This window comes from Talaromyces marneffei, chromosome 2 (assembly GCF_009556855.1).
Source record: "Talaromyces marneffei chromosome 2, complete sequence".
NCBI lineage: Eukaryota > Fungi > Ascomycota > Eurotiomycetes > Eurotiales > Trichocomaceae > Talaromyces > Talaromyces marneffei.
This window is the reverse complement of record NC_072349.1, coordinates 3,080,198-3,094,569: the sequence shown is the minus strand read 5'-3', so window position 1 is coordinate 3,094,569 and position 14,372 is coordinate 3,080,198. Positions and strand designations below refer to the sequence as shown.

The following is a 14,372-nucleotide window of genomic DNA, read 5'->3' as shown; positions in this document are numbered from 1 at the left end:
GGTACTTCACAGTAAATTAAATTCTTCATAGTAAATTGACGTATGACATCTTCTTATCCATCCGGGGTTAGCGGGGAAGCAACCAATGAGCCGAGGTTCTCCAGATCAAGCACTGCAGCAACACCCCATGACCTTCTTCTCTGTCAATTCCTCCATCATTCAACATCACCGTCTATCCACTCTATGAGGAGCTACCTTCCTCAAATGATTGCCCCATTAATTCCTTAGTCTACAACCTGACGTTAACGTCACGCCTGCCGGAATGCCGCCCGCACAACCCAATCCGCCTGACGATGCTACGGCACCTACTGTTCACCCACTCATCCGAAATGCGTTGCGCGTATCCCTAAGTGCAAAGGAGTACAAAATCCTCCACGAGCGCATACTCAAACGATCCTTGGCACTGAACAGTCGACTCCCAACTCCTGCTAAATATGAGAGCATTGTGCGGACATCGAACAAGTACAATGTAGCTGCTATGCGGGCGTCGCTGAGGGTGTTTCTGGGTGTCAGTGGTGGATTGTCGTTGGTTGAGGCTGTGACTACAAGGCTTGAAAAGGGTGATACTGGGTAACTCCTAGTTTCTCCGAATTGAGGCAATTGATACTAACTGGGTTGTGTAGAACGAAAAAAGCACCACGCGAGCCTTTCCTCCGCTCACCAAAATTCCGACTCGCGCTCTCCCTCTCCCTCGTCCTTCTCATCCACCGCATATTATACCGCTTCTTCGTCCGTCTACGCGCAAACCTCCGTACAGACGACGCAAGGCCCTTCAGAGAGCGTAACCCACGCTTCTCGCAAGCCCTAACCTCAAAATATGCTCCCGTCGTAGGCGCCAGTCTCGCCGGCGCCGCTTTGGGTGTTTGCCCGCAGAGCAAACTTCGCGTTACAGTCGCTATCTACATGGCTACTCGCAGTTTGGAGTTTTTGTATAATGCGCTCGGTGTGAAGGGATATTTGAAGTATAAGCCATGGTGGTTTGGGAGTTGGTTGTTGATGCCCGTTTCGTGTGCGCAACTGTTTCATGCGTTTGTGTTTGATCGGGAGACTATCCCTAAGGTATGTCGATTCGCACGCTGTATAAGAAGAGGAGCTAATTTCGGGGACAGTGGATGGGTGATTTGCTTCTGCGATTTTCGTCGAGTTACATCCCAGATCGGCCTGAGCATTTTCCGGCTGCTGTGTCTTGGCCTAGTCAGCATGATCTTGTTGATTCCCTCGGCACAATTGCTGATTTGAGATGGCCGTATGTTGAATTCCAACCTTCCTAGCTGTTAGAGACTGACTCGTCTAGGGCATTCATCTCCCCCATTCTACATCCCAACAACCCTAAACCTCTTCCCAAGCAAATCAACTCAATCTCGACATTGACTTCACCGGCCCATCCAAACATCGCCTCGTTGTCATGTGCTGTACTTCATCCCAGCACACCAAGCTGCAGCACCGCTTTCGTGTACCATATCCTGAATTCTGCTCCTGCGTTAGTTCGGACTATCACTCTCGCCGCCCTAGCCTTGTCAGCAGTCAGCTACAAAAGAACTCTTTCGAGCCCTTTATCATCAATCAACATAATCTCGAAGCGAATCCTCGGCTTGACAGCCATTCTGTCTGCATCAACCGGCTCCTTCTGGGGGAGTATATGCCTGCTAAATAGCCTACTCCCTCGCTCAACTCTACCCACCAAACGATTCTTCATCAGCGGTGCAATGGGTGGTTTACCATTTGCCTTTGTCGAGCAAGGAAGAGGAGCATTTACTTATATCTTCCGCTCAGCTATCTATTCGGCCTGGGCTACGGGTGTCAAACGGAGATACTGGCGAGAATGGAAGACGGGCGAATTAGCCCTTATCGTTGCGTCGTGGGCTTTACTTGGTGCTGTACTTGAGTGTTCGCCTGAGGCTGTTGAGGGTGCTGGATTGAGAAAGGGACTTGCGTGGCTGAGAGGTGATGGCTTTATGGATCCGGTAGAGGTTGCTTTGAAGAGGAAGAGGAGGGCGACGGTGACACAGAAAGACGCCGAGGAGAAGTCTGTTTAGGGTGACCTCGAGTTGTCGTCTTGATGATGTCTTTATTTCGTTTTTTATTGATACCATGTGAGAGTAATAACGGGGTGCGGTGTTCGTTACCTACGTAGTGTCTGCATTTTCTTATATCACTATTCATGAGAAGATATGTATAAATATCCAATGTTCTTTTGATACTGAGTTTGATCTTTGCACCTCTGCCCGGGTATTGTCTCGATTCTCCTCGATAATCTATCGATACCGCTAATGGTCTGGTTTGGATTTGGATGTTGAGAGTGTATCAACTAGTGTACCTCCTAGGTTGTATGTTTCAACCCTCGAGACCAGGTATGTTTTAGCTATCATGTTAACGGCAGGCCGTGATATATATTCATTCCAGGACATGGTAGATATCTTAAGATACTTACTTACCTCATCAAATTACATCGATATATAGCTATAACAAGTCAGAAGATGCCATGACAAGATAACGAACCGAAATTAAAATCGACAAACAAGTCTTGACCACAAGCCACCCAAGTGTATCACTCCATGTAGGGTCATGGAAATGATCCAAGCCCTACCTTTTTCGAGTATATAGTCCATCGTTTAACTGTCCTTTTCAACAAGTCTCTATGTCCCAGTGGTTAAGGAGTCCGGCTGTTATCAGCACCTGTAAAGGTGATGACCGCACACCGGAAGATCGGTGGTTCGATCCCACCTAGGGACGTTTCTCTTTTTGTTTTTTTTTTTTTTCTCTATTTTCTTTTCCCCTTACATTTTTTTTTTTTGCGAAAATACGTCTCTATCCTTTTTCTCTCTCTCATTTATTCCACATCCATTTATTTAACCTCGTATATATGGATATATTGTCAACGTCTACAACTAACGGATCTATCTAAAATCTACCCCATAGTTACTGAAAGTAAATTCACCACTTATCCGGGAATCCCATATCAACGCCAAACGGCGGCGCAACATATCTCTTCTGCTGCCCACTGGCCCTGAGATCATCAGCATATTTCTGGAGAAGCGCGACATCCTCGGCGTCCAAGTCAATCAATTCCCGATTTGCGGTGATGCGGTCTGGGTTGATTGATTTCGCGAGGACGACGGAGCCACGGGCCACTAGTTATCACGCAAATCAGTATCATATCACAATCAAGAGAATAAGGCGAGGGAAAACGTACAGTGCCAACTCAACAAAACCGTCGCGGGGCTCACGTTCCTCTTATTCGCGATCTCGACGACAGGCTCAGCATTAAACAACGGACTGCCCGTAGACCCCAGCGGACTGTACGCCTCAATCACGATACCCTTCGTCTTGCAAAAATCCACAATCTCCTGCTGCGCTAGTTGCGGGTGATTCTCAATCTGGTTTGTGGCGGGGACGATGGTTGCTTCGGCAAGAAGCTTTTCGAGATAGGGAACGCTGTAGTTTGAGACACCGACGGCCTTGGTTTTGCCGGTTGCGGGCAGTTTTTCCATGTCCTTCCAGGTGTCGACGTGGTTGTGGCTGAAGATTATGTCGCGGGAGCCATCGGGGTGTTTGGGGAAGAGGGGGTGGTTTCCTACATTGTTAGCTAGACTTCCAAAAAGGGAGAGACGAAAAAGGAAGGAAGCGAAAATACCCTTATCATTCATCCTCACAGGCCAATGCACAAGATACAAGTCCACATACTCCAACCCCAGGGCCTTGAGGCTTGCATCAAGCCCCTCCTCAACACGGTTGGCGTAAACATTCCATAGCTTCGTGGTCACGAAGAGATCTTCACGTTTTACAAGGCCGTCGTCAATGGCGGCTTTGATGCCCTTGCCGACGTCGACTTCGTTGCCGTAGACAAGCGCGGTGTCGATGTGGCGGTAGCCGGCTTTGATGGCGTGGTAGACAGCGCGTTGGGTTTCTTCGGGGGTGGATTGCCACGTTCCTTTTTACCTCTGTTAGTCACAGTGCTGTTACCTATGTAGGATTGATGGTTGTAGAGGAGGAGGGTGGTGGGTACCGAAACCCAAGGCGGGAATCTCAGCGCCTGTGTTGAGCTTGTAGCGTTTTTCTGCGAGGGGAGACATGATTGTTCTTGCCCTAGGGTATAGGTATAGTATACAAGTATATACTTAATAGATTGTACGTAGTTAAAGATATGAAAAGTGTCGTCCAAGGAGAAATGTATTTATTCTATGCTACGTACTACCCCGCAGACCAACCCGCCCGCCAGATGGCCCGAGGATTTGAATCAACTTCTCATCCCACCCCCAACCCCAAATAACCAGCCTATCTGAGCAGAATTGACTAATAGACTGCAGTACTACTGTGGGCCAGGTCGCGGACGTACTCCGAGGGTACCTTTGTACTACGTAGAGCCACCTGCGTCGGTGGCTATGTATTCCAAGAAGGACTGTCACTCGGTCATCTTCTCCCCGAAATCGAATTTTATATATCATGATCATATACAGTACCATAATATGAGTAGCGCTTGTCCGTACAGAGTATAGCTGAATCAGCGTGGGTTAGCAAATTTCCCACCAATAACGATGCTGCTATCCCACAGAACACATCAACAGATTCAAGACTCGGAAACCATTTTTCTCACTCTAAACCTGCGACAGGGTTAGGGTCAAGCCACACCCCCGCATCCCCCCACACTCAGCTACAAAATGATTCGTCTTTCGGAAACCATTTTCTCTGTCGGATGAGTTACTCTGGAGGACAACTTTTGGATTGATGCGCGTTCTAGAAGAGGCCACTTCTTGCCACAGTCTTGGACGCCCTGGCTGGTAAGTGGTAAACTCTGGTCTCGTCTGGATATGGAAATTCACGTTACCCGCCAAGATATGGAAACCCGCCAGATATGGAAAGGGTCTCGAAGAGTGATTTCCGATGATGCTCCCGTGGCAATGTGAAAGGACCATTTTTCTCCATGTACAATGCTCAATAGATGGAGATGGTCGTGACCTGTACTCTCCGTACTATGCAGTATGATCTTCGGGAATTGGCAGCTCCACAGGAGGCGAAGATGGAATCCAACTTCCGTGTTGGGATTGTATATAAGCTGTATGTCGGTCCATAAGGGTAACTGCCCAAGAGGGAAACCAAACATCATAAGAGTTAATAATTAAATATATATTATATTATATTATATTATTATATATAATGGCACCAGGCATAGCCGTTGTCGATTCCCCTGCTGTAGCAGCAGCAGACAGCGAAGAATATGGAGTCCTCAACACAAAACGCGACGGCAAAGCCCTAGAAGCCTTATCCGACGACATCGACGCCGTCAACCTCCTCAAAGCCCGCAGCAAACAACAAGAACAACAACACATCCAACAAGATGGCACAAACCCAACAAGGGATTTGTACGATGAAAGCGAATTCGACAAATCCAAAGACAAGTCCCAATTCCGGCAATACACAACGGCCTGCGAGCGCGTGAAAAGTTTCTACCTTGAGCAACACACCAAACAAACGGTGGCCTACAACCTGCAGGCACGCAACAAATTCCATTCTACCACCCGCGCAAGGATGTCCGTGTGGCAGGCAATAGAGATGCTGAACACATTGATCGATGATTCGGATCCGGATACATCGCTGAGCCAGATTGAGCATCTCCTGCAGACGGCGGAGGCCATAAGACGGGATGGGAAGCCCAGGTGGATGCAGCTCACGGGCCTGATTCACGATCTCGGCAAATTATTATATTTCTTTGATGCGCGGGGACAATGGGATGTTGTCGGCGACACGTTCCCCGTTGGCTGCGCATTCGATGAGCGAATAATCTACGGACGGGAGAGTTTCAGGCTGAATCCTGATTGTGGCCATGAAGTATTCGATAACGGGCTCGGGATCTATTTCCCCGGTATTGGATTGGATAACGTCATGATCTCTTGGGGCCATGATGAGTATTTGTATCATGTCGTCAAGGATCAGTCCACCTTACCAGATGAGGCGTTGGCGATGATTCGGTATCATTCGTTTTATCCGTGGCACAAGGAGGGCGCGTACCAGGAATTGATGAATGAGAAGGACAAGAAGATGCTCAGGGCCGTCCAGGCGTTTAATCCATATGATTTGTATAGTAAGAGTGATGGACTGCCCAAAGTGGACGAGCTGAGGCCCTATTATGAGGAGTTGATTGATGAGTTTTTTCCAGAGAAGGTTATTAATTGGTAATTGGTCTGTTGGAAGCCTTTTTATGACAGGATACGAAGATAATTAAATACATACTTTACATTGAATTGAATTGAAGAAACGACCAATGCTCGCTACGCAAACAAACCAACGCTACATCACAATCGCGAAGGTCAAAATGACAAGTATCAACAAGAGGCAAAATAGGACAGCCAAGAAACAGGTTGGTATCGTCATAGAATACATGCCACATTAATATTACCCAATGGCATTTGTGACCATCGAGACAGTATGCCGACTCAATTGAATGCCCTCACTGTCGTGAGACAAAGCCAGCGTCTAGACCCCCTCATCAAAACATTGGGACTCAATATCGTTACTCTCCAAACTTGCGAATAACAGATTGTAGGCCTCCACCAGCTTGGATGCCGCACCATTCACGGTGCAGTGAGTACTCATTGCGAAGGACGTCCACGTCAGACCCTAGCGGGCGTTCAATTGTCTGTACGTGAATGGCAAACTCGCGATATCCAAGCTCCCTTAGAAGTTCCACGTCACCTCTCCCAACACCAACTTGTTGAGAATGTGCCTGCAATGCACTTATACGGCGTACCTCACGTTCCTGGAGGATGGCTTTGACGATATCCCCAGTCAAGACATCGCGAAGACGCATCTCTCCAACAGCTTCACGGAAGTAAGTGAATGGCAGAGCGAGAAGGATAGCGGATGCATGATGTGCCTCCGGAGTTGGGGCAGGATGCTCGCCAAAGGTTAAGCCTGCCAACATTGGGTTGCGGTTGACGACGCTGTATTCTCCACGTAGGTAAGCAGGGATACGATCTTGCAGGTCTTTCGATAAACCCGTGCGGTCAAAGTGATAGTCAGATGGCAGATTCAGAACCAAAAAGTTGATGGCAGCCGAAGCGATTCTGGGACCCCATTTGTGTACAACTTCATCGTTCAAGTTGTTAAAAACGATTATCTTGCTGGCCTTTCCCATCCGCTTTGTGCGTCGATTTTTCTTCCCTTTCGTCTTGTTGCTGTTGCTGTTGCTGTTGCTGTTGCTGTTGCTGTTGCTGTTGCTGTTGCTGTTGCTGTTGCTGTTGCTGTTGTTGCTGCTGCTGCTGCTACTGCCGTTGCTGTTGCCTTCATAAGCCAACAAATAGTCTTCCGGATAAAGCCCAAATTGGAGAGCGGTCTCGAGATTGCTCCAGTCGAAAAGTTCCAAGACCAGATTGAACGCCGCATCAACAACCTCAGGCTGGTTAAGAAAAGCACCCGCAGAACCATAACATAATACAAGTTCCATAGCCGCTTTCTTCAGCTGGTCAGATGATAGACCATAACTGCCGCTGGCTTCGCCGAGAGCCATTTGAGCGAACTCGTACACATTCTCTTTGGTAATAAACTCCAAACCGTAATAACGCTGCAAAGCAAATTCAAATCCACGAGGTAGAGAGAAACCGTTTGCTGCAATGAGGTTAATAGCTGCACCTGCTTTCATCATACTCTCCAATATTTCACTGAGAACTGAACTTTGTGAAACAATGACACGGTGGGCAGCGAATGTACTGGATTGGAATGTGTTGCTTGCAGAGTCTAGTGCGATTTGAAGGTCAGAATATTTGCCCGAAAAGACCATACCAAGTAAGTGAGCCGGAGCTGATACATTTTGACCAAGTGTAGTACTCGTAGGAGTAGCAGTCAGAGGACGACGTTTCTCATCATTTCCAGTATTGATAGTGAGAGCTGGAGGTCGAGTTATTTGGCGAGTTAGTGTGTTATTAGTTACAACATAATGTGAAGATTGAGTGACAGCATCCTGAGCCGACACATCTTGAGACGACACATCCTCGAGAACAGCAGGCGAGGACACTTCAAAGCTTGTACCACGAGCTAAAAGTGAGGTTAGTTAAGCTCAATGTAGACATCTCAAATGACAGCAAATTGAACATACATCCATGCCAAGACCCAGAACGCTCTTGCACATCAGAAACAGAACGCCATTCCGGAACATCTTGAGCGCCAGGATCTGACGCTGAATATTCTCTGAATTGCTGGCTCAGGGGTGTGGTTACTGGGTACATATCGGGAGAAAAAATGGGCATATTCCGTGCCCCAGATATCGCACTGAAGGCCTCGTCGGATACATAAGACCTTTCGGCTGCAACCTGTTGACCTAGTGGCTGCTGAACCCAGGAAGAATCATCTGGTTGTGATGGGCTAGGAAGTGGAGGCAGGAACGAGGTGTCTGCCCAGTCCCATGGGCCCTCTCGCTCATAAATAGCTAAGGTACGGTCAGTGAAAATGCAATGAGAAAAAAGTGAGTAATAAAATAAAGGAAATCTCACAAGATGCAGTAGGGACAGCAAATTCTGAGCCATCTGCCATTCGCAAAATTTGGAATCGATGGCGGCGGCGTGCTCGTTCTTCTTCGACGGGGGTTATCTCGGCGCGGTATGCTCTCGACACCCCAGTGCCCTGTACGACCATGGGGCGGTCGACGATTGTAGTTATCTGCGAGTTATATCAAATTAGCATGAGTTTCGAAACAGACCGGTTGATTATCAGTCTTTGTAGGTGTTTTTCAGGGTCCAACATGATATGTGTATTCTCAGCTTGCTTGTTGCCTCCTCAGTCTCTTCATTTCCTTTTTCTTTCTGTGTGTTGCTCTGTGTTTTTTTTTATTCTGCAGAGGGATGATTACATGCTGTCGCCGCTCAGCAGCAGCATCATTCTCAAACCAAAACCTCGAAGGGCCTGAACGTGAGCGCAGACCTGCACGCTTGGGCGGTGCTCCTTCCCCCTCTGGCAGATTGAACAAGTCGACGTACTCGTCCTCTGGTTCCTCTGGGATCATTTCTAGGACCATGTTCGCTGGCAAGTACAAAATGAAATCCAGTCAAAGCAAGGCTAAAATCAAGAAAAATCAATGCAAAGATCAGAGTAAGATGAGAGAAACAGAAAGTGAAGGCAATATTATGTTTATCATATAAGTGAGAAGAGAGAGAAGAGAGAAGGAAGATAGAGGCCTACTTTAAAAGGCGTGCTGATTTAGTATTGACCATGGCCACTCATCTTTTTGGCCTTGTGATCTCAGCCTGTTGGGTGACGAGGATGAGAATGAGGGTGAGGACAATGTTGGGGCCTCTGAAAGAGATGAAAATAGATAAAGAAGCCGGGAAGGGATGAATCGTATATCGTAGTGAGAGTAGTTGATGGTAGAGATGAACAAAAAAGAGAGAAACAGAGAGACAGAAAGAAGGCCAAAGAGGAACTTGCCACCTGGGCAACAGCTGTCCAGATTAGGAAGGAGGGCACCAGCCTTTTGTTTGTTTGTCTGTGTTGATTCCTCAGTCATCAATCCATCGTTCATTTACAGAAAGACATTGTCAATACCCATGACAATGCCTTTGTTGATATCAGTAAACAGTCTCTGTATCAGTTTGATATTGGTTTATATACAAACATTGTGATCTAGTTACTTGATATCAACGACAATGATATGGGTTGCTGGAAGCCACCCATTCCTCATTATCAGGACAAGGGTTGACACAATCAAGTCTCAGTCTATATCAGGAGGACTCCCCAGAACTACAATACTCGAAATATTTCATAACAGCTGATAATACTTGTATCAATGTATTTCCAATCAAACATCTGATATACAACAGCAACAACAAAGAAATTCCCGCGCCATGGATATCGCTAATGACAGATAGATAGGTATGCTTAATGGAGTACTTCAAGTACGTCAAAAATATCAAACGAACGAAGGCTGTCACATGACACAAGAGCAAAATACACTAAATTGGTGTCAGAGAATCGAATCAGATCATCCCTCCCTGTATCTCAGTAGCAGGAGGATAATTAGGCATTGTTGGTGTCACCGCCATCATGGCCTGTTGTCGAGCACGCGAGTTCATGGGCCCACTCTCGCTGTGCATCTTGCGCAGAGTTGGTAGCGATTCCATTGGCCCCGCCGCCTGATGGTTGATATTATAGTTATTATTCATATTGTTGATATTAGGAGGGTAGTTGGTGCGTCGTTCATCGTCGTGACTGGATCCAACTGCTGGTGGAGTTTGCGGTAAGTCGCCTCTGATTGCACCAAGGATTGTTTGTGTGGCTGTTGTTCGTCTGCGGCGCGGATTCATGGGCGGGATTGGAGGCGTGTTGGGCATTCCGTTGCTGAGACTGGCTCCAGGAGGTAGGGGCACCATAGGCACGTTGGATGTGCTGGAGACGAAAGTCGGCTCTGAGATTTGTGACTTGGATACTTGTCTCTTTGGAAGACCGTTGCCACCAGGAGCTCGTTGAGGCAGTGATTGAGCAGATGTATTATTTGACAAATCTGACCGGTTAAGAAACATGGGCGAGTCCCTTCTGTCTTCTTCCAGAGGAGGTGTAGCATTGGCGGAGTATGGAGGAGCAACTGGTGAAGGCCGCGGTGATGTGCCGATGCTACTGGCATCGCTTTGAGGTGGGACGAGCTCTAACTGCGAAGGCGCGCGATTTCGATTACCAGACATGCGTCCTGAAGTAACCGAAGCAGATCGTTCATTGGGAGCGTTCTCGTTGTCTACCGATGGCCGCATGGAAGGGGGGGATCGTCCCACACGTGGATTATCGCCATATCGACTCACTGAGTGTTCTGCTACCATGTCGAGGTCCTCGCGATATGGTGCGTGAGTTTTAGACCGTGCTGATGCAGAGGTTGACCGGTCCCTTCGATAATTAGTAGGTGAAGCTGGTCGACTGGACCCAGAATCTGGCTCTTCACTGCCATGGCTGGTACTGCGAGAATAGGCTGTTCGACCAGATGCAGTGCGACCAGATGCAATCTGCGGCGAGCTCGAGTTGGAATGTTTGCCCAGTCCACTAAAGCCAGGGGCCACCTCGTCATCCCTCCAAGAGTCAAGAGAAGGAGTCGATGCATTCATAATTGGGCCACCAATGCCAATCTTCTTCAATGCTTTAGAGGAAGGCGGCGTTGCAAGTCCATCTGGAACACCATTCTTCGCAGTTCGGTTCTTGAGAAGTGAGAATCCATTTCCGGTCCTGGCACCAACCTCAGGAGTACTTCGTCCAGGCCCTGGGCTATTAGATCTGCTGTCAATCTTGTGTAAATTTTCTTGGACTCGCCGTCGTCTTTCCGCTAGCTCATGGGCGAACTCTTCACGCTCTTTTTGTGTTTCAAGGCTGCTTTCACGATGGTGTCCCAATCTTGATTGTTCGTCTTGTGTAGGAGGATGCGTCCCTTCAACCTGCTCAGCTTGTTGTTGTTCTCGAAGGGCAGCGGCTTGTTCGCGAAGTTGCTTCGCTCTCAATGCTACACTTGAGAACCCGGCAGTCAGTGGTATAGAAGGTGGCGCAGAGGTTGGTGGTGGCGGAGGTGGACCCGAAGGCGGCTCCATTGGTGGTGGTGAGACATCTTGATGCGTTGGTAGTCTAGGAGAGGGCAGAGGCAACAGAGATTGTGCACTGTCTTGCCTCAAATGCGCACGAATCATACTGTTGAGTCCCAATCCAGCTGGTCCAAGCGTCGGTGAGTCAATGGCCTTTTCAGAGATTTCTTCAAGGATTGGCGACGGAGGAGCTGGGTTGGTTTCTTGTATCGGGTTGAGGTCATATCCTTTAACTTCGGGAATTTCACAAGATTCGCGAGTCGATGGCACACCGTCGGAATCTCTAGATGCAGGTCGTGAGCGGAATGCAGGATGAATGCCATCAAAAGCCTGTGACTTTACTGAAGACACTTTTCTCAGAGGTTGAAAATCATCGCCGGCGCTTTGGCTTTCGCTGTCACTGTTATCCAGATTCAAGAAAAAGGTACCATTGTTAGGTCTTGGAGGAGAAATGTCTCTGACGCTCTGAGTTCTGGACCTCGTACCGTCACCACTGTAGTAAGACGAGGCAGACTCTGCCTTGGAGCGATAGCTTGTGTTGGATAGTCCTCGTGGGCGGTTGTCGTTCGTCTCTCCTTGTGAAACGCTGTTGGCTGGAGATCGACGAGTGGTGGGAGTCCCTGTACGGTTTTCATGCATCTGAAGCTGGCGTCGCATGAACTGTTGCTCGTCATAAGGACCACTTGGCTTGTTAAACAGACCCATAGCTGTGGCTTTACCCCTATCTTCTGGATGCAACGCGGCGGCAAGGGTCATCTCTTCGTTGTCACTAATAGGAGGACTCAAAGGGGGAACTGCTCCATAAGCGGGAGAAGTGCTACTGCTATCTGATGTTCGGTCTGGTCGTTGAACAGCATCTAGAGCTTCAGATAATGGCGAGCCCATCGAGTTTACTGGGCTATAGTTGCGAGCTGCAGATGATGGAGTTGGTAGAATAGGAGATATACCCTGACGTCGGTCGTGGAGATTGGTTGCGCTCCTGGAAAATGTACGGTTGAGTCGAGGAAGCTCCGGTGGTCCTCCTGCGCGCTGTCTGCCGAGACCTTCAAGGCGCGTTAAAGCTGAAGATTGCTGATCTTGAGCTGTTTGCGCCAAACCTTGTCCATATAACCGACGTGTTTTACTGACGTGTCCATTCATATTGTTAGAAATCACTCCGGCAGGTTTGCTGGGGTTGTTCATCATTGATGTAGGTTGAGTTGGTCCGATGGGTTGCTCATCGATAGAAGTAGCTGCAGTCGAGGTGCGCGGGTTTGATTGCCCGGACGTTGTCGATGACGAAGTCATCCTCTTTGACAGAAACGCTGGGAGGCCCTCCTCCGACTCCGGGGCCAACGCGTCTTGTACTTCTTCTGCCGCTTCCATGGCGCGTCTCTCCTCTCTTTCCTTTAGTCTCAGTTTCTGAAACATTGACAAGTTGATATCATCTTCATATACTGTCCTGCCCCTCATACCGCCGCCATCTTTGCCGGAGCCGCTGACAGGAATCTTATAAACTTTTTGTCGTCCACCGAAGAGATTGTTTCCCTCTCCAGGTCGTTTTCTGTTCATCACGCTGCCATTTTGCCAGTCATCATCGGTTCCATCTTCAGTTGATACGTATGAATTGACTCTTTGTGTTGCAAACGATGACCGGCCATCGATGGACGAAATTTCCTCAATATCGGCCAAAGGGTTGGGATTATGACCGAACAAGTTGAGGCGGGATGCTCGCTTCGGGAATAGAACACTGTCATCGTTGGCCTTTCCTACTTTCGTTGTGGGATCGTCCTGTTCGCGCAACATGCTAAACCGAGCCGAGAGATTAGGCATCAAGAGACTGGTGCGAAAGTTGTCGGTTGACGGTAGAGCGGTTGAAAGGTCGAGTTCCAGCTTGACTGCATCTTTGTTTCCCTTCTTTGATTTTGATATTCCCATGAACGACGAGGGAGGCGCAGCCTCCGTCTCTTCAACATCCTTTCCCTTCTTGCCTTTCCTGAATCTATTCATTGTGATGCTGTATCACGTGTATATCTGTTGAACGCAGCAAAGAGTAAAATCGACCGGCGACAGTTGAAGGAGAAACTCCTTAAGCGTGGGGGTCGGGGCGATTTTTGTGTGACTATGGCGAGATTAATTAATGTTATTTAGGGGGAGAGTGCGAGCAAGTCCACAGCGAGAGCGCACCTTCTAGATTCATTCGAGCAATCCAATAATTGAATCAGCTCCTTTCTTTCCCCCCCTCTAAGCTTCGTCGATCCGCACCTGTGACGTTGAATGTCGTGTCTCAAATGTGTTTGGATGAACGGACGGAAACAGATCCAAATTTCATGCTCCGGGGCGGGGGGAGCGTTTGGTATTGAATTGGGGTTGCGTAACAAAGCACCGAGAGCTCAATTCGTAGTTGGCTCCCTCCCCAAATAGATACGATCCTAATCTGCAACGCGCAAGGTGTGTTGTTTGTATGCCGCGTAGGACAATTCTAAACAAGAAAGTCGGTGCGAAGAATGTGGGTTGAATAAAGCGATTGCCGTACGGTAATTGTAAATGGTAGTACCAAGATAATTGCTGTAATCGATAGCAATGGTTGAATAACTTCAACAGCAATAGAATAAAAGAAGAGAACAAAATATTGAAGAAAAGCAAAGCACACGTAGAGAAGGGAATTGAGTCAGGGGCGGAAGAAGAAGAAGAAGAAGAAGAAGAAGAAGAAGAAGAGAAAAAAGATGAGGAAGGAGTTGAATCAATAGTACGGGAACTTTAGTTAGGTTTGCGTTGGTATCGATATGGCAGGGCGGGTGCGGGAGACTGCGTACTAGCTCAATGTACCGATCATCATCATCACAGCAGGAA

The 14,372-nt window shown here is 48.1% G+C and overlaps 5 protein-coding genes and 1 pseudogene across 6 annotated transcripts; 3 read left to right on the top strand and 3 right to left on the bottom strand.

Moving 5' to 3' along the window:
- Positions 1 to 262: 262 nt before the first annotated feature.
- On the top strand, positions 263 to 2,036 carry EYB26_003475 (uncharacterized protein; the record flags this gene model as incomplete). Its single annotated transcript, XM_054262775.1, has 4 exons — positions 263 to 570; positions 624 to 1,059; positions 1,110 to 1,246; positions 1,295 to 2,036. The coding sequence occupies 4 exons, from the start codon at positions 263 to 265 to the stop codon at positions 2,034 to 2,036; spliced, it is 1,623 nt and encodes a 540-aa protein (XP_054118750.1).
- Positions 2,037 to 2,632: 596 nt separating this feature from the next.
- On the top strand, positions 2,633 to 2,733 carry EYB26_003474 (annotated as a pseudogene). The gene has a single exon. The product of its transcript is annotated as a tRNA-OTHER (tRNA).
- Positions 2,734 to 2,934: 201 nt separating this feature from the next.
- EYB26_003473 (uncharacterized protein) lies at positions 2,935 to 4,073 on the bottom strand (the record flags this gene model as incomplete). The annotated part of the gene is made up of 4 exons (XM_054262774.1): positions 2,935 to 3,131; positions 3,194 to 3,574; positions 3,635 to 3,931; positions 4,007 to 4,073. The coding sequence occupies 4 exons, from the start codon at positions 4,071 to 4,073 to the stop codon at positions 2,935 to 2,937; spliced, it is 942 nt and encodes a 313-aa protein (XP_054118749.1).
- A 1,081-nt stretch (positions 4,074 to 5,154) lies between these two features.
- On the top strand, positions 5,155 to 6,174 carry EYB26_003472 (uncharacterized protein; the record flags this gene model as incomplete). Its single annotated transcript, XM_054262773.1, has 1 exon — positions 5,155 to 6,174. The coding sequence occupies one exon, from the start codon at positions 5,155 to 5,157 to the stop codon at positions 6,172 to 6,174; it is 1,020 nt and encodes a 339-aa protein (XP_054118748.1).
- A 334-nt stretch (positions 6,175 to 6,508) lies between these two features.
- On the bottom strand, positions 6,509 to 9,004 carry EYB26_003471 (uncharacterized protein; the record flags this gene model as incomplete). Its single annotated transcript, XM_054262772.1, has 4 exons — positions 6,509 to 8,028; positions 8,090 to 8,419; positions 8,484 to 8,649; positions 8,840 to 9,004. The coding sequence occupies 4 exons, from the start codon at positions 9,002 to 9,004 to the stop codon at positions 6,509 to 6,511; spliced, it is 2,181 nt and encodes a 726-aa protein (XP_054118747.1).
- A 958-nt stretch (positions 9,005 to 9,962) lies between these two features.
- Positions 9,963 to 13,529, bottom strand: EYB26_003470 (uncharacterized protein; the record flags this gene model as incomplete). The annotated part of the gene is made up of 1 exon (XM_054262771.1): positions 9,963 to 13,529. The coding sequence occupies one exon, from the start codon at positions 13,527 to 13,529 to the stop codon at positions 9,963 to 9,965; it is 3,567 nt and encodes a 1,188-aa protein (XP_054118746.1).
- Positions 13,530 to 14,372: the final 843 nt, after the last annotated feature.